The sequence below is a fragment of the Gallinula chloropus genome (genome assembly GCF_964237585.1).
Source record: "Gallinula chloropus genome assembly, chromosome: 3".
Lineage (NCBI taxonomy): Eukaryota > Metazoa > Chordata > Aves > Gruiformes > Rallidae > Gallinula > Gallinula chloropus.
The window spans coordinates 10,306,235-10,329,650 of record NC_140087.1 but is presented as its reverse complement, the minus strand read 5'-3'; the positions used below and the strand labels follow the sequence as shown (position 1 = coordinate 10,329,650).

The window sequence follows — 23,416 nt, the reverse complement described above, 5'->3', positions numbered from 1 at the left end:
TACTTAAGGACCGTGCAGAATAGTTCTAGCCATCAAATTTATAAAAAATGTATTTACTGGAGATTCAGGTTTTGTGACTTGCCATTCCTAACGATGTGAGGAGAAAGGGAGAACAATTATTTCATAATAACTGGGGTATAAGAATCACTTAACAGTTAGAAAACAGAACATGTTTTTTTTTTAAATGCCCAGAAGTAGAAGTTGCACACAGTATGCTCACCATATTATTTAAAAAAACCCCACCACAACACATCCTTTATCTTAAAAAGGGAGGGGAATCATTGCAGTGTTTATGGGAAACAGGGAAATGAAACTGCAGCACATAAATATGATATTGAAAAACATGCAGAGAAGGAATTAGTCTTGTTCTTAACTGAACGCTGCCCAAAATGGAAAAAAAATGTGTGGCTCTTCCCTCAAGCTGCTCTGATGATCTGTCACACAGTTCACAGCACCCCCCTCCCCAGTTTGGGATGGCAGCTGAAGTAATCTGAGGAGTCAAACATATCTCTAAACACTTGCAGAACCCCTTCTGACCAATTATACTGAGATCCAGTCTTGGATTTTGCCCTTTTTCATTCCTATGGAACTGAAAGTTTAATTCAGTTAATCATTGCTGGCAAATGTAATGAAGATTGAATCTGGTTCCAAAAAAAGGGTTCGCTCTGTCATAAGCATTCAAAACTGTTATATTGTGGTGGGTGAAACTGGATTTCCTGTAAGAAAGCTCGATAGATTTGGACACTGGTCTCTGGACAAAGACTTGCTGGAGAGTGTCAAGTGTTAACTTTTTTTCATGCTAAATTGCTTATGAAATATCCTCAGCATATTTAGGCTTATGATAGGTTTGGGACTTTTCATAAGCTTTAAAACCTGTTCCTTGGGGGGAACAGATGTGTTTTTTTCAGCAGTCGGCCAAAAGTCCTCTCTTTGCTTTAAGAGCTATTACATATTTCATACAGCTATATCGTGGTTTGTTCTGGGGGTTTATCTTTTTCCATACTCTACTGCTGGTGCATGTTTGATGTTTTTATGTTTAACTTAGATGGGATGGCAGAGGGAGCAAAATAATAATAATAATAATAATAATAATAATAATAATAATAATAATAATAATAATAATAATAATAATAATAATAATAATAGTAATAATAATAATAATAATAATAATAATAAACAATAATGTATTTACAAAGGTTTTTTAAAAATATTTTAAACCAAATTGGAGTACACTAAACATTTTAAACCTAAAAATCCGAAGGTCAGTTCTGAAAGCCAGACATTGTTAAAGCTGACACCACTTCAGTGTGCATTATTACGCCAGCTTTCATTGTGCTGTTTTATCATTTTCTTTCTTTAGCTATTAATTTTCACGTGGAGGGTGACTGAGCAATTTGTGCTGAATGAGGCATAGTTTTACAAATTGGTGCTTTATTTTGGACTAAGTTTTGTTACCTCATGTTGCTCTGGGTACGTAGGAGGGAGTAGGTGATTCAGGGTCAAAAAAAGGATGAAGAGGCTTTAACAGGCAGGCAGGGGAGTTGGACAGTGCCACCGATATAGCAGTAGGAACCCAGGTTCTGAGTGGAGAAATGCAGATGGCTTATGAACGCAAGAGGCTGCTCTGAGCCCTCCAGGTCTCGTGGGGAATGACAAAGTATCCAGATTTAATCCTCTGACCTGCTTCCTCATCAGGCCCAAACTGCTTAAAATGTAAGTAGCTGCCAAACACACCAACAGATGTGCTGTTGAGAGTTTGGAAGCAGGATCACCGGTCAAAAACCTTGTCGTGTAACACTCCTGACCTCAGCTTTCCTTATCCTCTCACTTTGCTGTCTGTGGGGAGGAAAGGTCAAGAGCTGATGCCTCTGTGCAAGCGGGAAACATTTCATAAGAAGTGCAAGTGCAGTATTTTCTCTTCCTTTGTAAAAAAACCCCAAAAACCAACCAAACAAAAAAAAACAACCCAAGGCAACCGGGGAGAAACTGTTTCACCACGTTCACCCCAGGCGAAGCGTTAAGGGTGGCCCCACGGGGAGGAGTAGAGCTGCTCAGCTCCTTAAGGACAGCGGATGCCCCGAGTACCACGGAGCTGGGCACCTCAGCCCCGGGTCCTCCCCTCGAGAGGGGGAGTGGGTGGTGGAGAGTTCTCCGGGGACCAGCGAGGGCCGGGCAGGGTCGAGCCAACTGCTGTGAGGGTGTAACGGCTGTCAGCGTACGCGGGCGGCGGGTGAGGCGCGGGCGGCGCCCCCCGCTTCTCTTTTTGGGGTGTTTTTTCTTTACTGGGTTGTCTTTAGCAAACCGCCGGGAAGGGAATTTCAGACTTTTCCCTCAGTTCACGGCTGCCCCAGAAAGGGGGCGGGAGGGGGGGGGGCGGGGGGCAGAAAGGGCAGCCGTGAACTGAGGGAAAAGTCTGAAACTCCGAGAAAGGGCAGCCGCGTCAGGACACCGCTGGCTAACCGCCCCGCCTCACGGGGAATAAACTCGGTCTGGGAGCGGAGCCAGGGGCTTGTTTACGGCTCTCCCCGCCGAGGCTCGCCAGGGCAGCGTGCGGTACCTGTGTGCGGAGACCCGAGGCGCTCGCCTCCCGCCCAGCGCGAGCGGCGGCGGCCGTTAACAGTTGAATTCAGCCTCACGACCCGCCGCTTCCCCTCCCCGAAAGGCGCCGGCGGCGGCGGCGAGGGGCCCCGGCACGAGCCCTTCTCGCCGCCGCTGACACGCCGCGAGCCGAGCCCCGCCCCACCCCCTTCGGCTGGATCGGGGCGGGAGAGGAGCGGCTTCTCCTCCCTCCCCTTGCCCCCTCCCGCCTCCCTTCCTTCAGCCAATGGGCACGGAGCAAAGCCCTCGTGCCGCTGACGCCCCCACGGGAGCCCCCCTTTTAAAATAAAGCGGCGGCGGCGGGTTCCCCCCTCCGCTCGCGGCGGGAAGGAGGGGAGGGGGGGGTGGCGGCGAGGCAAGAGCGCGCGCGCGTGTGTGGTGCGGCCGGGCGCGAGCAGCGGGGCGGCCTCGTGCGCTCACAGAGACCGACAGACAGACCGACCGACAGACACACGGCGCTCAGCAGGATGCCCGCAGCTCCCGCGGCGAGGGGCTGAGGCGGGCGGGGGCCGGAGAGGTCGCGAGGAGAAGGAAGGCAGAAGGCGGGAGCGGCGCGCGCGGGGAGGGGGTCTCGTGCCCGCTCCGAGGCGCGGCTGAGGATGGCGCCGGTGAGCGAGCAGCTGCCGCCGCAGGGCGCGGGGGACCCCACCACCGCCCCCCTGCCCGACCCGCCGGCGGCGGCGATGGAGCCGCGGCGGGAGAACGGCGGCGATTGGTGTCCCGGGAGTGGTAGCCCGACCGTACAGAGCGGCGAGAGCGGGGCCCAGACCCCGGCGGCGGAGGTCCCCAGGAGTGCGGGCTGCCCCGGGGGCGCGGCGCCGGAGCCCCCCGAGGGCGGCTGGGGCTGGGTGGTGATGCTGGCCGCCATGTGGTGCAACGGCGCCGTCTTCGGCATCCAGAACTCGTGCGGGGTCCTCTTCGTCTCCATGCTCCAGGTCTTCGGCGGTGGTGATGACAAGCAGCTGGCGTTCAAAACAGGTGAGGGGCGGCGGGGGGAAGGAAGGGGTCGGGGTGGCTTCCAGCTCTTTCCGCCTTGGGCCTTCCCCGCCCTCAGCACGGGCAGAGACTGTGCCCCAGCCGATAGCTCCGGCTGCCAGCGCTGCAGCCGCTCGGGCTGTCAGTGTCCGTGCCCCGCAGGGCTGTCAGGGCCAGCCCGCGGCGTGCCCGGGGGACGGACGGACGGACGGGCGGCGGGACGCGGACGGCGGCGGCCGTTGCCCGTCCCCCTTTCCTTGTCCGCGGGCAGCGAGACCCCCTCGGGCCGGGCGGGAGGGCTGGGCCGGAGCCTGTCCCGCCGCAAGCACGTGGGGCTGGGCTGAGGGACTCGGAAATACTCGCTGTATCGGAGCGAAGAGAAGCCACCCCGCCGCCTCAGCGAGGGTTTGAGCCTGCAGCCGTGCCCCAGCGGCAAGGGCTTGGGGGACTCCCGCCGGGGGAGAAGCAGCGGGCAGAGAAGCAGGTGTGCTCGCACTTCTTCCCCCGCGGTATTTTTAGGCATCTGTCATCGTGCATTATGGGAGGAAAAAAACAACAACACCCCGTGCTCTCGATCCCAGAAAGTTTTATTCCCCCGCCCGTTAGCATAATGAGTCGTCTGAATGAGCGATGGGGTATGGCGAGACTTAGAATCTGTCAAGGAAGGGCTTAGCAGTCGCCAAAACCACCATTCTGATGTGTGGCTGTACTGCTGCAACCAACACCCCAAACCTCACCAGTGACGTTAACGGTGTTTACAGAGCTCTGAAGACGTAGCAGTGATATCACAATCACATCTGCACTCTGACATTACTAGCCGAAATCGTTCTATAAACAAGTACCAATTAATTCAACGGCGAGCACGTGATCTAGTTTATTTTATGTGACTTCTCTTTGAAAAATGACTTGTGCCTCGATTGGAAGTTGGGGAGAAGCAGTCTTTGGCTCTCACAATAATGATGGATTAATAATTACGGTAAATAATCATAAATTTGGCTTATTTAAAAGCTGACTTACATATTAAAGTACTAAAATTAAATATGAGACACCCCCAACATTGTCTCTTATGTTTTTGTTCCTTACTAAGAAAAGGTGTTTCAGCTACATAGCCCCGCAGAGGTCTAAGTACTCTAGGAAACTTTCCCAGTGCAGAGTGATGAGATGCAGAGTGATCTTTAAGAGTTTTGAAATTAGTGTTCTTTAATGCTGGGATTAAGTGGGCCTGAAGGTGAGATGTAGGAGACAAAGAAGCTAATTTTCCTCTCCTGACTTAATAACAATGTTTTTGCATGAAGTAGAAAACCAGGGCAGGTGTTTAAATTGAAGTCAGAAAACTGGAAATCTGTGGTGGAGCACTAAGTGAGGTGCTCTCCAGGGTTTGAACTGTTCCTGGTGAGGGATAAGGTGTATTTCTGGGTCTTCCAGAACTAGAAACATGGGGAGCTGCATGTATGTAGTCAGTAGGTGTGTCAGTGCCCGCTTCTCAGAAGAGAAATGCACATCCTGAGGTAGCTGCCTCGGCTCCTTCCAGTACAGGGGAAGAATGAGGTTGTTCAGAGGAGCTGCTGTGACCAGTTTTGCATACTGGGCTGGGAGTCGCTGGCCCGTTATAAATGGAAAATCACCAGGGAGGCTGATACTCTGTTGTTTTGTGGTATGGAGGTGTAATTGCTTTTTCTGAGGATCTGGTTCTCTAGTAATGACCTCTTAAAATAACCCTCTTGTACTGGAAAAAAAAAAAAAAAAAAGACTTTTAACTAGTGCTACAGTAGTCAATAAACAACAAGGAGGCTTGAAATTATTATCTCTTGCCTTCCAGAAGAGGACTTGTGCCACTGGTGTTTGTGAGGTGAGATTGTGGTTGTGCTCTACCCATGTTTTTGAAAATTTCCTCATCTGCAGAAAAAGAGTGGGGAGGGGGGAAGGGCAGCAATGAAACTTCTCTAGCCTGGTTGCTCTGCATCCTACTTAAATGAACAGGGAGATTTCAGAGTCCTGGATGCAGCCAGCACCTCCTGCATCAAATTTTCTTTTACTTTATTTTATTAAAACACAGAAGCTGCTGCTGCTGCGTTTTGGTTTGCTCTGTCATATGTGCTCTGACTGGGGTAATGCAGAAGATGCCACTTTTGCTTTTTTAAATCCAAATGGGTTTAAGTTGGGGGAAATAGCATGAGATAGCTGCCTTGAGCAGATGACTTGTGTGCATGAGGAGGACTGCAAATGCAAAAGTTCCTCCTGTAAATTGCAAAACAGCAGACAAAAAGGTACCCTGAAAGTACCCTAATGAGTCTGGGCACCGTAAGGGCCAAGCAGCAGCTGTCAAACAGGACTACTTGTTCCTTAATGTTGAACTTTATCACCTAGAAATGGTTTGTCTGCAATCTTTTTTAATGTTGAAGAGTGGACTGAACTAAAATTCTCATACAATATTTAGCTTGCCATAAAGGGCAGCTATGATCAGAAATTGCACTTTGTATAGCTCTTATTGAACACTGATGGATTAGCTGGCATGCTCTGGAAAGAAAAAGGATGACTGGGTGGATAAAGGCAGCATATTTTTTACATTGTTCTCATGCTATTGATTATAGTACTTGGTTTTACTTAGTATCCTGTGTTTGGACTGATTGTCACTCAAAACCAGCAGTGGCAATGGAGTTTGAGACAGATTTAATGAATTTGAAAGCTGGGATTTGTAATGGAAGCTTTCTTGCCATGTTCTTCCTTTGGAATAGAAAGCTTAAAAATATTCTAATACTTCAGAGAAAATATTTAAAATCTGAAATGCTGTCTGAGAGGCATAAATATTCCAGATAATCCCTCCTGGGACCCCAGGTGTCTGGAATCTTGTGGCTGATCTGCAGTACCACAGTACTTTTTTTAACTAAAATATTATTTAGCTATTGCCAGAAGTATATGTGCTGCTAGAGGCTTTTGTGTGTCTGCTCTTTTGGGACCAGCCAGTAGCTGTCTCCTTGGTGTTTTCCTTGAGGAATGAAGTAGGCTGGAGTATGTGCTACTTTTGTTATCTCCTAATAACACTTGTAATCTCTTAACAATGGAGGCCTTCCTATAGGTAAAGCAAAGTGGGAGGGGATTAAGTAATCATAGTATATACTATTTTTATTATTTTTAGTAGGTGGATGGTTATCAGTATGAAAGGCAAAATGGGATGCAGCAGAATGATATAGTCAAGAAGTGACTCTGTCTTGCAGATAAGGAGTGGAAGGAAGCAAAAGTACAAGGCAAGGAGGTGAGGCTGTCTCCAGAATGCTGTATTATCACTGGATACAGAAGATAAATAACTACAGTTAATGTTATTACAGGATTTGGGAGAGTTAATGGAAGAACTTCTGTGGGTTATAGAGTTCAGAAATTTATTCAAGGGGCATCTAATGATAATTCATGTTTTTAATTAAAAATATGAACATAACCAGTATATGATACTTTGGTATTCACACTAGTCAAGAGCTTGTTTCTTTGCTGATACATAAGCGTTTCCATTGTTTGCTTGTGTAGACAGGTTTTTTCCCTCTTCAAAAGCTAATTGATACACAACTGCAGTGGTAAGCACAAAACTTCTGGAAAGATGTGCCTGAAGTCTCAGGAAACTGCTCTGTTCATTGTTTATAGCTCATTGTGTTTGAGGAACAGGTTGGGTGGAAAAACACAATGACAATGAAGTACTGGAGGAGACTCTTAGACCTTGGAGATAGGACAGACCTAGAGACCTCTAGTGTTCAAACACAATTGCAGCCTGATCCTTGGTGGGGAAGGATTGGGATCTGGGAGCAGAGGAGGTTCTGGCAGGAGTATCACTTGGTTCCTCTCTCTGTTGGTGTTGGCACAGAGGGATGTGGGGTGCTGAGCCAGCCCCTGTGTTATTTTGGTTAGAGAGATCTAGGCCTGTGATATGCTGTCTTGGTAGCTGCAGCTACCATGTAGGTTTCTGTGTGTACATATGCATATCTGTTTTCAAAAGGCAAATAAATGCTAGGATATTAGTGGCAACAGAAGAAAATATTGGGGTTTATTGTAAAACCATAGATCTACTAGATTAATTACTCCTTGTTGTATGATTTACAATGCTGGCGCTCTAGCTTCACTGGATTGTTTGTTCATCTTCACTTGTACAAATAGCCTAGCACAGCAAGTATATACTGTTATTAGTTCTGCATCCTCATGTTTGTCTTGTGTTGGCAAGTGTTATTAGATGATGTCGGGGGCCTGAACTGGTTATCTCTGGGCTTGTATGTGTCTACCTTGGTTTGACTTGGTAAGGTGCACCCTTTGGTGATGTCTCTGGCTGTCAGAATGATTGGTAGTTTGTTGAGCTGGCTTAATGCTGTTGGCACCATCATGACTCTTAGAGCTGGTAACCATGGCTGGTTTTGTTATAATTCAAGACCTTGTTCTTTAACTGTCCTTCAGAACCACTCTTTTCATCTTCTAATTCTATGGAATGTGGTTTCCAGTAAATTGGAAAGCTTGGCAAGCTGGAACTATGTTATGTGACTTGTGAGAGTAGCTGAGTTTTTTCATCTACATTTATTTCTCCTTAACCTCTGTTTCAGTTTTATTTTTTATCAGAGCACAAGAACTGTAATTTGTATGAGGCATTAGAGAGCATGCCACTGTGTAAGTGTGTTCAGTAAGGATTACAGTGCAATGAAAGATACAGTTCCACAGAAACTTGGTCCAGTGGCTATTGGTGCTGCTGTAGTTTTCCTTCCCCATGTCTGTGTGGCTGTCAATACCAGTGCAGGGAACCAGCAATGGGAGCAGTTTGGCTGAAAACTAACCAGATGTAAATGTAACAATTTGTTTTGCTCATCTGCACTTACCGTTTTGTTGCCTTTTGCCCTGGCCTTGTGATGATAAATCTGTGTGTAAATGATGACTCTGCAGTGGTTGAAATGATGACTCCTTCAAAATGGCAAGTCAAAGGTAGTTTCTTTAGTATGCTGTCTCTCCATATGGCTGATTGGTTAATACCACTGCTGCCTATGCATACACACGTGCACATATACCTATGACTCCAGCTTTGGAGTGTTTCGCTTGTACCCTTGGTAACTAGTCTGCAGATCAGTTAGCCTTGTGCCTGCTAGTTAGGTTGTCTTTTTCCTGTTGTTGAAATTCACATCAGTTAGATCTCTTCCTGTTCAAATGCAGAGTAACTTGCAGCTAGTTGCTTGCTTAGAATGATCTTCCACATGTGTCTGACAGCTAGCTATCAGCTTGTTTTTGTGGGCTTCTTCAGAGGGAGTAGTCTAACTTCACAGGGATGAAACAACCCTATAAAATGCTAAAGATGGCTGGCTGCTGCCACCACTCTCCATTAAATGCATGTGCCTCAAGTTACGAGCTTGTGTGCTGCCTTTCAAACTAAACTGTATCCTCTGAGATCTCTGACCAAACCCATTTAAATACTAAATTCTTATTGTACTTTTTTAATGAGGTGAAAAGTTGGATGAAAGCAAAATACTGTTGAATGTCCTGCAGAGTAATTTACTGTAATGTAACCTTAGTTTAAGAGAACTTAATCTTTATTGATACTACATTGGTACAACATTAAAATGCTACATGTAATTACTGCCTGCCTGTGGCTGTGCTAATCTACTTTCATAGATTAAAGTAATAAAAGAGTTATTAGACATGAGGTTAAAATAGTGTAAAACATCATTCAAAAATTAAGTTAAAATGTTGAAATGAAACTTTTGGCTTATTTTTTTATTCAGAAGAGAAATGTCTTGTTTGTTACTCTTTAAGATAGTTTTTAAAACTGTTTTCCAGTCTCATACTTAAATGTCAGTTTCTAAAGGGTGTATGTAGAATCTTTGTATTGAGTGCTCTCGTTTCTCATCTCATGAAGCACTGGGTAGACTGTTCTGCAGGTGGGTGATTTCCAACTAGCAGAAGAAACTTTTTGTTCTTCCTTTTGAAGATACTTTATCTAGATGGCTTGCTGGACTATCACCTGCTGCTTTGCTTTCAGAGAAAGGGTCTCGGGACTGCTGAGAGTGTATAAATATATTCATGCATGTGTCTCTATGTCTTTTCCTTAGATGTATCTTTTCAGACTTAATAGTTTTGGTTCACGTGGAACACTTTTTTCGTACTCTCAGTTCTTTATCATTGTCTCTGTTTCTATAGCTTTCTGTAATACAGAGAGGAAAGGTGGTGTATGTCATATTCCAAGTGAGGCTCTGCTGTTCTGTGATGTGTTATGATGTATGATGGTGACATTGTGCTATCTAGTTTGCATTATTTACATAATTTATATGCTTTTCTTGCTGCCTTTTGTTAATACCTGCATTCAGTGGAGTTTAGTTGGCTTTGAAGTTTTTCAGTGTGATTGTTCCTTACTCTTCCACTTTATGTTCAATTAGTCCCTGTAGTCTGTCTGGTCAGTGTCATCTTACACATTCATTTTGGCTACCGTTCTTTGAGGTTCCTTGAATCCCTTTGATTTTTTGAGTTAGCCTAAATAACTGCTGTCTGAAGAGGAAGTTGGCAAAATGTGTGTGTTTATTAATAGACCATCTTCCCAGACTTAGCAAGGCATGCTAGAGCATAGTGATGTTTGCCTATCAGTAAATATGATTTAATCTTTTAACTTGGACTGCTTTGCGTACAGATACTTGAAGTTCCCTGCTAATATTCTGTTGCTTTTCTCATTATTTGATTACTTCAGCCTCTTGACAGGTGAGTTAAAGGCCAACTTGAAGTTGAAATACTATCAGTGTCCCTTTTCTTCCATTACTAGTTTTGTGTGAAGAAATGTAGTGGACTGTTTTCAAACTGTCATTGCATAATATGTCTATTTAGTTTTTTAGCCAGTTAATTCAGTAATTACAGATAGTAACAAAACAGTTAAGGTTGTGGACTCTTTGCTTGGGGGAACGTGTACTAGAACAGGCTGCTGAGGACCTTGCCCACTTGGGTTCTGACCAGCTCCAAGGACGGTGACTCCACAGCCTCTGTGGCTGATCTGTGGAAGTGTTCAACCACCCTCACAGTAAGGAAGGTTTTCTTATATTTAAATGGAATTTACTGTATTTCAGTTGGTGCCCATTGCCTTTTGTCCTTTTACTGAATACCACTGAGAAGAGTGTTGCTGTCTCTTTTCACTTTCTCCCCTCAGGTTTTTATGCACACTTGAGACTGCCCCCTGGGCCTTTTCTGCAGCCGAATGACCACCACCCCTCTCAGCCTCTCATCATATGTCAGTAATAAGCAGGCTACCTGCTCTTTCTTCACCCCAACTAGGGGTTCAGACTATTGAAGCTTCAGTGCCTCAGTGAAGATAAATACAATCTATTTCTTGTCATCCCTGATGCTGTGCAGCACGCTGATCTCCTCCCACACTTCCTTTGCTTGGTAATATCCATTCTCTACCAGCCCACACCACCTGCAGGCAAGTAGTCTGGCTTCTGCTGCCTCAGTGAGGGGCCTGGGACCTGCTCAGAGCATCTTCCCTTAAGAGTACAGTCTGAGCTGGCACCTATGGTGTGACAGGGACAGTTGCTCACTCCACTGGTTGCTGGGGAATGAGCAAGTGTTTGCTCTTTGGAGAAGAGCTGCTGTTCCTCTTTGGTGTGCGCTGCTGTGCCTGGCTGCCTGGGCTGGGCTGTGCTATTGGAGCTGTACTCTAGGCTCACCCCTTTCATAATGTGAGGGTTAAATACTCATATGAATTTTAGTAGTTAACGTTTTCTACATTTTATATAGATATTGTTTACTGTTTGAAGAGCCAAATGCACATAATTTTAGTTGAGGAACTGAATGGCTGTTCAGGTTTAGCTGTAGAATTATGGGCTTAGAAACTATTCTAATCTGTATTTCAAGTCACCATGTCTAGATTTATGGATTAGTGTGGGAATTGGTGTAAGTATTTGATTAGCCACATAAAATCATCTTTACTTTGTTGAGAAAATATTTCTTTATTAGGAAAATTTTGTAATTGCAACTCTTGGGAGTTTCTGGCCTTTTACTTTTAAACAAAATCTGTTAAAATCTTCATCTTAGCTTTCAGAAGACATTTTTCCAAGTCTTTATGTAATTTAGCATCATATGGAATAAGAGTATTTGTTGGTTTGAATTATGAAGAAAAATTCCTCATAGAATGCTGCACCTCAGGGATCATGGCTTGAAATGAGGAATATTCATACAATTGTAACACATTGCTTGTGTTGCTAAGCAAAATAAGGATTTTCAATGAATGTTGATCTCTGATGCTTAGCAATTTGAAATTGCTTCTGCTCTGTGCACTAAAGAAGGTGATGTACTGATTACTTGCATCCAAGCTAACGTAGCACTGGTAACTGCTTTGTTTCAGAATACCTGTTATGACAGAAGGAATAATATAGGTTCTTTTATAGATCTTCCACAGATTTTTAATCTTTTGTGAACTCACACTGTTAATGCAGCCTTGGTCTGTTGCAGCTGAACCTTCAGCAATTGCATACAGAAAGGATAATTCTATGAGAAAACATTCCCTGGTGAACTTGTTATCTGTTTTACTTCCAGAAATCTAATTTATTGCGATAATAGCAGCTGTGTTTTATATCCTGTTGTTAATTTGTATGGGAACTGGGTAGGAATGACTTGTTCTAATAGTTAAGTTAGAGTAGCAGCCCTTTAGCAAGGATGGGACCAATTTAAAAATCATCAGAGTGAGTTCCCACGCACAAGAAATTACTGAGATGTTGAGCTCAGTCTCTTCTTATCAGCAGCGTGTCTATAATAACAAGAAACATGGTCTCCCTTAGGTGGTGGGGTTGTGCTTGGACTGGAAGCTGTAAAACAACTTTCCTGTTGCCTTTTTTGCTGTAATAAGCATAAGTAGTGAAATCTTCGGCTGTAACTTCTGCAGTGTGCTTTGTTCAGTAGAGCTGTACTTTATGTATATGTTCAAAATACTTCAGAATAGTTTTTTGCATTTTTAGACAGCATATATGTGAGGAATGATGAGCATTTTAAAACATGCAAGCTATTAATTTAATTCCCTTAAACTTTAACTATTGTCCTCTTAGAAATTACTTGTACATTGGGCAGTAAGGGTTGACTTCTGCCTTGTAATCTGGGTTTTAGCTATTTTTTAAAAGATGCCTCAATAATGAGGTTTCAAATAGAAAGTGCATTGGGTATGTGCCCAAAAAATCTTTCTAGTTCATTGTAAAAAAGGATGTTGATGCCACAGTTGACAGATTTTTAAAATGTTTAATAATTGTAACTTTTATCAATGCTGTAGCTCTGAGCAAGGATAAAACACTATGGTAGAATGTCCTGAATAAACTTGTGATCTTTAGGCTTTCTGCTTCTGCAGTCTAGAAGGAATGAACATTCCCTTCTTTTGGAACAAAACACAGCTTTGATAGCTGCAAGTTCTGTTATATGACTAGGAACAATATTCTTGTGTACAAGGTAAGAAGGTGTCCCTTTAACAAAAAAATCCCAACCAAACTTAACTACAAGGGATTCTTCTAATAAGAGAAGCCCTGTTTTGGGCTCTTACTGTGTTCCATTGAATGCTAAGACCCAAAGAATTCAGGAAGAAGAGAATGCTAGCATTCATTAAAAAGTGACCCTTAGTGAGTGTTGAGATGGGTCTTACCTTTGGAGGCTTTTGTTTGTGCTGTCTAGTATTGGCACTCCAGAACCCCTGATGTCCTTGGGTTGGCTGTTGTGACTTTGTCCTGTTTACTTACTATATCCAGGCATGTACTATCCAGATGTCTCTTAAGGAGCTGCTGTAGACTGGAGTCTGGATGGCAGCTAAGCAGCTGATACAGAATGAACAGTTGAAAAAGAACACTAGTGTAAAACAAACCCATTTGTTTTGCCCAAGGAGGCCTCTATCTCCTATCAAGAGAATCAGAAGTACTGAGTGTCCTTGTGCCGTGGACAAGGACACTTATACTTGGACAGTGAGCTGACCCTGTCTCCATCTGGAGAACAAGCTGGGATTGAAATAATCTCAATGGGTTACATAGGTGAGACTGAAAGCCTGTGTGCTGTCAGTTTGCTCCAGGTCTAGCACATACTATAGTAGGTTCAGAGTGGTTTGAGCTTGCTTGATGACATCACCTGCTATATACTGCTATTTTGGAGGGACTAAAGAGGGTGTGGTAATGGTGCTTTACCAAAAGATGCTTTAACCTCAAAGCAGGTGAAATTGCAATTGAGAACCTAAACCATGGTGTATATTTTGTACACGTGTCATGGTTCAGAGTAACATTCTTCTCAAAGTTGATGTAATATTGCTAGATAAACTGTGAATTCCAGATTTGAAAAAATATTATTTTTGGGTTCTCCTTCAATTTGTTTGTGAAAATATTGCTTGTGGCCCTCTGAGTTGATAGGTTTAAATTGTCATGTGTGTGACAAAACTGAAGGTATGTACTTAAAAGCTTTCTTTAATGGTTTTGGCACACAAAAGTGAATTTGAATTTGCTCTTTGTTCTTTTATACCTTCAAGTCACTTCCTACCTTTGAAATATTTATGTTGCTTAGCCTCTTCAAAACCCAGTATTACATTCCAGACTTGAAAGAAATTAGAACTCTCAGTTTATAATTTCTGACACTGCTGGGTGCAGGCAGTGATCTAGAAAATTAAATCAACACTAGGAAGTCTTCTGGAAGCTTAAATAGAATGTGCAAGCTTGAGATGGATTTTCTAATCCTATCAGAGTAACCCCCTTTTTTCCAAGTTGAAGCACGGAGTATTAACAGCTTTTTACACCTCTGTACATATCAAAGTCTCTTGTTCCTACTGCAGCAGTTTAATGAGCATTTAGTTTCATGCAGTGAAATCACTGACCCTTGAAGTTGGGGGGAACGGGGGAATGGAGGCAGAACTGGGTAGTTTAGTGGGAAGGCTGGAGCAGGAACAGCACAAAATCAGTATGGACAATGTTGGTTTTGTATGCACAGTCAGAAGTTTAGTCAGCATGACCCAACTCTGGTGTTCTGGATTATTCATGCTTTCTCTAATATTCCTAATATTAGGCAAAGAACATACCATTCATGCTAACTGTTAATTTGAGTTAAACTGGTTGTTAAACTGACTTGCCTATGAAAATATTTTCAAGAGATGTGACAAAATGCTTTTGTGAGCTTCCAATTTCAAGTATTGTTAATCCTGAAATTATAGTGTTCAGTGCATTTGTTTTTGCAGGCAGTGTTAGTCTTTTGTACATGTGGTAGGTAGAATCCATTTACTATTAATATATGTTATATGATGAAGTTCAGCTCCTATATCAAGGTTTGTGACAAAACAACTGTATGCCATATTTTTTTAGATGAACATTTATCTCAGCAGTTGATACTGCTGAAAATATTTGTAAATGATCTGTCTGTATTAAGGGTAATTGCATTGGTGAAAATACGGGTAGGGACAGGCAGTTATTCTACAAACTACTCTGCTAGTTCTTTGGGATATGGCTGCCTTTGCTCCTTATAAAGTGTGCCACCTACCAGTCTTCTAGGTGTATATTTTCCTGATCAGGACAGGTAACTGTGGTACTATAAACAGTAAATTTAAGTTAAGAGAAAACATTACATCATGTCTTTAAGTCTCCCTACAACTGGACCTACATGATAGTTCTGGGATTTCAAAAAAGTAGATCCTTAATGTGAGAGTGTTCCTGTAGGGTTCCAATCAAGGATCAGAATGAAAAGGAGACAGACCTAATTTCAAGATGAAAACTTGCTGCAAGTTTTACATTGCCTTCTGAAGGTGATAAATCTTAACATTTCTCACTGCTTTTTGTTTATAAGCAGTGTGGATTCTGTGGAAACTTTGAATGCTAGTCCTTTGGGATAGGAACTCAGCCTGAGAGATTGCTGGTCAGTGTTTACAGTGCAGAATATGTTGGTATTGCAAACAGTATTCTTAAAATGGAAGGGCTTTCATTGTTTTTATCAAGACATTGCTTTAAAAACAGGGTTAGAGTTCAGCTTTTCTTGAGCTTTTGTAGAGTGTTCTATAATTCCTCTTCAACATACTAGTTTTTCTAGAACAGAACAATTTCTGTGACTGAGATGCCATGGCTTGGGCATAATGGCTTAAAACCCCATCACTTTTTCTTCTGTGTGTTAAACTAAAATCTGAAATGGAGGAGGCTCAATGGACTTGTAACAGATACTTGAGTGGTCATATTTAGCCTTAGAAATGGCTAGCAACAGTCATGTGGACAAGGTGATTGCTGTGCAAATAGCTGGCTGCTGTGACTGCAGCTGATCAGTAGATTTATTGGATCTTCTCAAATTCAGCAAATCTTGCTTTTTTTCTTTTAAGCCATTAAATGCTAGATTTTTCTACACACAGTTTTTAGGATGGTTTCCTGTGTTATATTTGATCGGAATCATCACTGGTTTATGTGTTAATAAATTTAAGAACCTATCTTGATAGTATTTGTTGTTTTGGAGCTTTGGCTTTTTTTCTGCATCCTGATTAATAGATCAATAACATGCTGTTAATTGTGCACACATATGACAGAAAAGCCTGTAAACCTTTCAGCTCTGGGAGCAGGAGAGGTTGTTCCCTAACAATCACTGTATCTTGTGTGCACCTTGTTTTCTAACAAGCTATAGACCTTTGCTGCCTACTCTTTATTTTTGGTGGGGGCGGTGCATCTGCTCTGTAATGCAGGCTCCTCCATCAGTTTAAGCTCTACCTTAACTTTAATTTCCTGATAGTTTATGGCCCTTATAATTCTTTCTCTCAGGCTTGCCATTACCACCAGAATTAACCCCAGTCTATGTGCACAACTCAATCTTGGGAGTGTCATAATTATTTTTTCAGGTAATCTTTCCACTAGTATGAAACTCATAATTAATACATTTGTTTAGTTAAGTGCATGCAGTGGTTGACCTTCTAGTGCACTGTTGAGTATAACACTTTGTGTAACACAGACATTGATTGAGGAATGGGATTAAGAGCTTGTGGTTTGGGAAGCACATGTATGTTTAGTGGGAGCCTAAGAGGTGGTTAGAGAATGGCTTAACTGTGTTTACACAGAGTTGAAATGAGGGGAGTTTGGGACTAGTGTAAATGCAGAGGAAGGAAGGAGCCTTTGCTGCTTGTTAGAGCTGGTAGAGATTGATTTTTTTTTTTACCTTTAATCTGCTTATTTTACAAGTAGGATGTGTCTTGTTCAGCCACCCCTCTAGTGAGAAAGCTGTGTCCACATAGATTTATTTGGTTATTTAATCCCTTCTCTTCCATATTGACTTGCACTGCTGCTGGTTACAGCTATGCAATGCCATTGGCATTGTCATTGTTTTCAGCAGTTACATGTTGTCTCTAGTTACTATCTCAAATTTTATGAAGTCATTTCCTAATTGTAAAGCCTTTTTCTGTGTAATTCGTTTAGTTTAGACAGGCACAGGTCCCTTGAAATCCTGTAATGAATGTCATAGAATTATAGAATGGCTTGGGGTTCACAGGGACCTTCATGATCACCTGTTTTCACCTCCCCCTTGCCATGGGTAGGGGCACCCCCCACTAGACCAGGTTGCCCAAAGTCCCATCCAACCTGGCCTTGAAGACTGCCAGGGAGGAGCAGGCACAACCTCTGGGCACCTCTTCCACTGCCACAACACCCTTGTAGTGAAGAATTTTTTCCTAATGTTAAATCTACATTCTTTTAGTTTAAACTCACCACTACACTCCCTGCAGGACTCCTCCTCCAGCTTTCCTGTAAGCATCTTTTAGGTACTGGAAGGCTGCTATAAGGTGTCCTCAGAGCCTTCCCTAATCCAGGCTGAACAAGCCCAATTCTCCCAGCCTCTCTTCACAGGAGAGGTGCTCCAGCCCTCTGGTCATCTTTATGGCCCACCTCTGGACTTGCTCCAAGTCCTCACTTGGTTTAAGATTAAGATGTCAAATGTTTTGTGATAGAAAACAGTGCCATAGGATTTTAGAGTTAGCCTCTTCATGTGTTTGTTTCCAGATTAAGGAGTATCAGTTTGGAAGTATTATATAGTTGCATTTTTGACTTCAGAAGTTATTTCTGGCATGTACTGAAGTCATAAATAGGTAAACTATTTATAGTTGTTCCCTTTCTTTTTCTTGTTTTTGTCTGGGGCACTATGGGACTGTTGAAGCAAATATGATGGTTGGAGGGTTTTGTTGTGCATGAAAGGCATGATATATACAGAGATGCAATACAGCCTTCCTTAAATGATACTGGTGCCAGTCAGTTAGTGATTGTTGATGTTACACTGGACCAGCAATGCGCATTTTACTTGTTCTTTTGGCTTGCTCTGCTTGTCTGTTTTGCTGTACCAGAGTATTGGGTGACACGGGTGTTTTCAGACTGATGCAAAATGTGCAAGAGTGATGTTACATCAGGAGAGGAGTGGCAAGGTGTAGGATTCAGCTTGCAGACTATAGTAGATGGAGGTCTAGTCCATATATTCAGTGGAATCTGCAGAGTTACTTTTCCAGCCAGGTGCAGTCTTCACCTTTAGGGTGGGCTGAAATCCTGCAGTTTACCCTAGCTGTACTGACTAGATCTCCACTGGCTCCTCAGTCACACAGACATCGTCACTGAGGTGCTTTAACATGGAAGTTGAATACAGCACTAGGTGACCTGTATTGACCATAAGCATTTAATTTGTGGTGGTGGGCACAGCAAAATATAGTCATGCACATGCTACATCTGTACTGTTCTTGCTCTAAGTGTCCACATGGACATGCTCACCAGTGCCTGCAAGTTAGAGATCACACTTAAAAAACCAGTTAGATGGATTTTGGGGGTTTATTGTCAATGTTATCTTTCCTTTTGAAGGTTTATCAGAGCCTGATAAGATAGTACAGAAAACAGTGTGCCATAGAACTACTCAAAGCTCTGATGTATGTAGTTAGAATTCGGTTGTATTTGCTGAACCTGTCTTCCATGTGATGTACAAGCTTCAGCCTCTAATGGCATTAGAGTTCAGTTCATGTACATATGGAAAACAGGCTGATGATGAATTTGTGGCCAGTACTTCTGTATTATTCTGTTCCTCAGAAGTAAAGGTAAATCTTGTAGTTGGAATACTTAAATTAATTGATATAGCTTCTAGCAGCTGGATTGTAATGGTAGGTGCTGTATTATTTTCAGACATTCCCAAATATGGGGCAGTTACTGGCAATTTTTCTAGGCATGATTGTGCCAGTGGTGTTTTGATGTGCAAAGTTGAGCTGCACAGAAAAGTAGTCAGGAAAGATGAAGTAGTTTACAAGCCCAACGTTGTTTTGATTACTAAAGCTTGTTCTCAGAGGCAAGATATAGCTGCTCAGGGTGATTATTTTTTTTCCCCTCCTCTCTAACTTTTGTTTCCAGTTTTGATTTTGGCAGGATTACAGAAACTGTGGCATACAGAGAGGCCAGACAGTGCCAGTCAGTCATGCCCTGTCTTGGGGAGAGGGGAGGCTGTGCTGAGTCCTGCGTTTGGTAGAAGCTGGAAAATGAAAACTGCTTCCTCTGAGGCAGGGTGTTGCTTCTCTTGAAGTTGTCATGGCAGGGAATAATGCTTTACCAAAGTGTCCAGGAGATGCCAGTTGGTACCTGCCAGTCAACTACTATTTTTTTTATTTTAAAATGTTGGCTGGGCTAATATGCTATTTGAGACTTTCGTACTGTGTTAATTATATCACAGGAAGATGACTGAACACTTGCAAGTGAAGTTTGGAGGGTTTTCTATGAGGAAACTGTCTAAGAAATAAATTATCTGACTAGGATTTACCTATATAATCACATGTGTTATAAGCACATGCCAGTGGAAGCATCTGGTAATGTTTTATTATTCTAAGGGAAACAGTGAAGAAAACACTGTAGCAAATATAACTTAACAATTGAAAAACTGAAAGCCCAGACATGACTTATGCTGATCTCCTGATGTAAAAAGTCATGATTGTTTACGCTGGTACTCACTTCTACATATGCTGAATATAGGTTATATATTACATTGCTGCTTTTATTGTTGACCTGAAGTGTTCTGCCATTTGTTCTGTAATGCTTTCAGTTTCTCTGAAAATAGACCACTTGCTATGAAAATAGATTGCTGGAATAGTATGGGGCCTGGTTTTGGCTAGAACAGCTGTAGGCAGCCAGGTTCTGCATGCAAATGAAAGGTGGCTTCTTTTCTTAACACTTAGTGTCTCCATACGGGCAGCATCTGGAACTGTCAGTGCTGATCTATTACAAAATGACTTGAGTATTTTATTTTCTTCTTGAAATTGTTTCCTTTCTCCCTTAAATAAGGATGTTATCTAGACAACATGTCTCAAGATTTTTGTAATTGTTGATCTTCAGCAGCAAGATACAAAGTCTCTCACTTCCTGCATGTATTGGTTCTTGATACTTCACTGGTTCAAATTGCCAATATGAAGTACTTGTTTCTACAGTTTCTGTAACTGTTGTTTGCAACCTTTTGCTTTCCTGGCTCTGAAGCCGGAGAAGAAAGGCAGGAAAGCATAATTACTTTTCTGTTATTTTCCTTGTTTTACTGTTATTTTTTAGTTTACTTTTACATTCCTGTTATTAAGTGAGGTAAAACGTTTTCAATTTTCAGGGAAGAAGGGAAGGTAAAAGTAACACTTAATCCAATTAACATATTTTCCTGCTGTGATTCATTGTGATGACTTTGAGCATCTGGTAGTAACTGGGCATGAACTGCTTAAAGTCACAGAAACCCAATCCCCATTATTTCTGCTCATTGAAGGGAATAAATGAATTACCAGACACTAATCTTTGGGTAATTGCTCGCTGAGCAGGAGATCTTGGCTCTTAAAGAAATTAGTTCTGTAAGTTTATAGAACTGTCAGAACTAGTGAACTATTAAAAAGTGTTAACTGTAAATGAAAAAAAGCAGTTGAATCTTAGTGTATATAGTATATGGAGACAGATATTATCAGTTATACTAAAATTTATCACCTGAAGTTTATGCTAAAGACTGAAATTTGTGCCAATGTTTGTCAGTACAGAGTTATAGCATGTGGAATAACAGTGTGTTTCACTGTTCCAAATGACTAAACTATTTTGGGCTTGAAGTAACTCTTACTTGTTTTGAGTTGTTCTAATTCAGATGTAGCAGGTGCTTTTTAGCTCTAGTCAGCCTACCCTGTGACTGAACATGCATGCAAGCTTTCCAGTTTTCTTTGACATAACTTAGGCTAGTCTTCAAAATGCTTTTTGGTTTTGAACAACTGGGTGGACTTGCGACTTATGTCTTTAGGGTATTGGTATTTAGATCATGCTCCTTGTCACTGGTGGTCATCAGTCCTTTGCCTTTGGAGAACAGCCTGAAAAGAGGGTGTTAGGAGTCATTATTCATAGTTTCTACTCAGTGTAGCCTTAGGTCACCCTTACTGCTTTGACATCACTGGAGTCTTTTACTTTTAGTAGTGGACCTTCCCACCACTTTCATCCATCTAGAAAAATTAAGTGCCCCAAAATAATTAGGTAAGCAAAGCTCAAATCCACCTAAAGTTTATTCTATCAGAATACAATGCCTGTTAACTTATTCTCAACATCTTGTTGAGATGTTGAGAATAACCAAGGCAAGATAACCATGGAGTGATGTAAGTGGTTTCTGGATCTTTGTGACCTGATGGGTAGTTTCTATGTTGCTGTGGGCAGTTTATGCATTTTTTTAGGCTATAAAAATCTGTATTTACTTCTCTCAAATTCCTATTCTGCAACTGGTCTTTGCAAATGCAGGATATGTTTCTTCTGTGTATCTTAACACTGTATATTGCTACATTTATTACATTACTACTTTGATCAAAATTCCACAGGTGTTTTGGCAAAGGGATAATAATACCCTGGTTAACTCAGATTAAATACTTTGGAAGTAATTGTTCCATGCAGTATGTTTCTGCCTATCAGTGAGGACTGGCCTTGTTTCCTGTAGGAAGTGTTTTCATTGTGGAATCTCTGCTTGAAACTTTGTCAATTTAAAGTAGTAGGTATTATTGAATGTCCTTCCACTTACTTTATTGTCAATATATCAGGATACTTGCCCTATTAATATTGTGCAAGGACAAAGTACTCTAAGTCATGCTTGTTGTCACAGGATTTGATGTTAATACTGCTCTAAAATTGTATTCAGAGTACTATCTTAATGGGGAAAAGATACTGAATCTTAACAGACTTAATCTGGTTAAATTTATGCATCAAGAAGTCGAATACTTCTATGCCCCTAAGTACTAAAGACATTCTCCACACTGTTAAGTATATTCCAGTTACAGATATACCATCAGTGCTAGAGGTAGTTCTAGCGAAGGTTTTGAAACCATTTTTACTTCGATCTAGCCACGGTCAGGCCCTCAGGTGAGTGGACTGGTTTTCACAGCTGTTCCTAGCACACTAAGAATGAGGGTGTGTGTGTGTGTTCGCATTTTCCCTCTCCAGTCCCAGCGAGCTCTTGTGTTCCCCCATGCTGGGAGGAAAAGGTGCTGGATGGCTCTGCATAATTCCCGAAGGCTATTGGGAATGCTTGCAGCCAGCAGGGAAGCAAGAGAGGGCATGGAGCTTTGGAGCACTCATGGCATCCACAGGTTGATAACAGTAGAGGAAAAGCTATGTAATGTCGCAGATACTTGTTGCAAATAGATAGTTTTATTCTTAACACACAAAGAGAAAATGGCACTTGCGCACGGGAACTTCTGTTTCTGAATGCGCCCATGTATGCTTGGTTAGGGAAGTATGAAAGCAGAATCAAGCAGCCTGCTGCTCTCGGAAAGAGTTGTCAAACATTGGAATAGGCTGCCCGGGGAGGTAGTGGAGTCACCATTCCCGGAGGTATTTAAAAGGCATGTAGATGAAGTGCTTAAGGACATGATCTAGAGATGGACAAGGCAGGGTTAGTCAGTGGTTGCAGTGGATGATCTTAAAGGTCTCTTCCAACCCAGGTAATTCTGCGTTTCTGTGACTTGCTGCTGCCTTTTGCTTATAAAACCTGTACACAGTGGAAATAGTGTCACTAAGGGGCGTATTATTAGATGTATTTGTCATTATAGAGCTGCATTTTGATACTAATATGGATTAGAGTAATAAATGTACTCAGATCTGATACAAAATGCAGGGGGGTGTGATTTAAATCTTTTGGACTTCCTGTGCCATGCATGTACAGTCATGTGCAAACCAGAAAATGGCTTATTCCTGGCGTTTTTCAGTGGTTAGGGGTGTTGCCCTGTGCACAGCTTGTCAGGAGCAGAGCAGCTGGAGACATGTTACTTTTTTCCCCCCAAGTGTTGTCCTGGAGTTTAAGTTCTTTAAATGTACTTCTGAAGTACTGCTAATAGAAACTTACTTGATTTGGTATTTCCATATGTCTCTTTATTGATTTGAACTAATTAGAATTACTTTATACCTTGAACCCTTCAAAACTGTATCTAACAAGATGGTTTAACTTCTGAATTTTAGAAATACCTTAATAGTGTATGCAAAAGAATGTAATGTTTTCATATGTATATGGGATTAAAGCACTTGGCATTTAGTAAAAAAATGTTTGTGTGGTAGACCTAGAGCATTTGCCCAGCATCATAGCATAAGTGTAGACATAGGCTCTGAAACTGGAAACTTTTGTGCCATCTGACAATTTAAGTATCTGGTTTATATAGAAATTTGCAAGCAGGACTGGAAATGCAATGTTTGGTTTTATCTACCTCAAGGTAGTTGTAGACAGCAATACAATCTGTACTGCCTCTACCTCCCAAGTCTCTTAAGACTGAACAAACCCTATTCTCCCAGTCCATCCTCCTGTAGTAGGTGCTGCAGTCCTCAGTCATCTTGGTGACCTTCTCCTGCACTCCAGTATGTCAATGTCTGTCTCCTGTTCTGGGGAG

General features: G+C 42.2%; 1 protein-coding gene across 1 annotated transcript in view; it reads left to right on the top strand.

Moving 5' to 3' along the window:
- Positions 1-3,174: 3,174 nt before the first annotated feature.
- Positions 3,175-23,416, top strand: part of SLC16A10 (solute carrier family 16 member 10) — a 64,638-nt gene continuing 44,396 nt past the window's right edge. Inside the window, exon 1 of the mRNA XM_084262300.1 lies at positions 3,175-3,576. Within this exon, the coding sequence (XP_084118426.1) occupies positions 3,198-3,576 (379 nt within the window). The 5' untranslated portion in view covers positions 3,175-3,197. The remainder of the gene's footprint in view (positions 3,577-23,416) is intronic.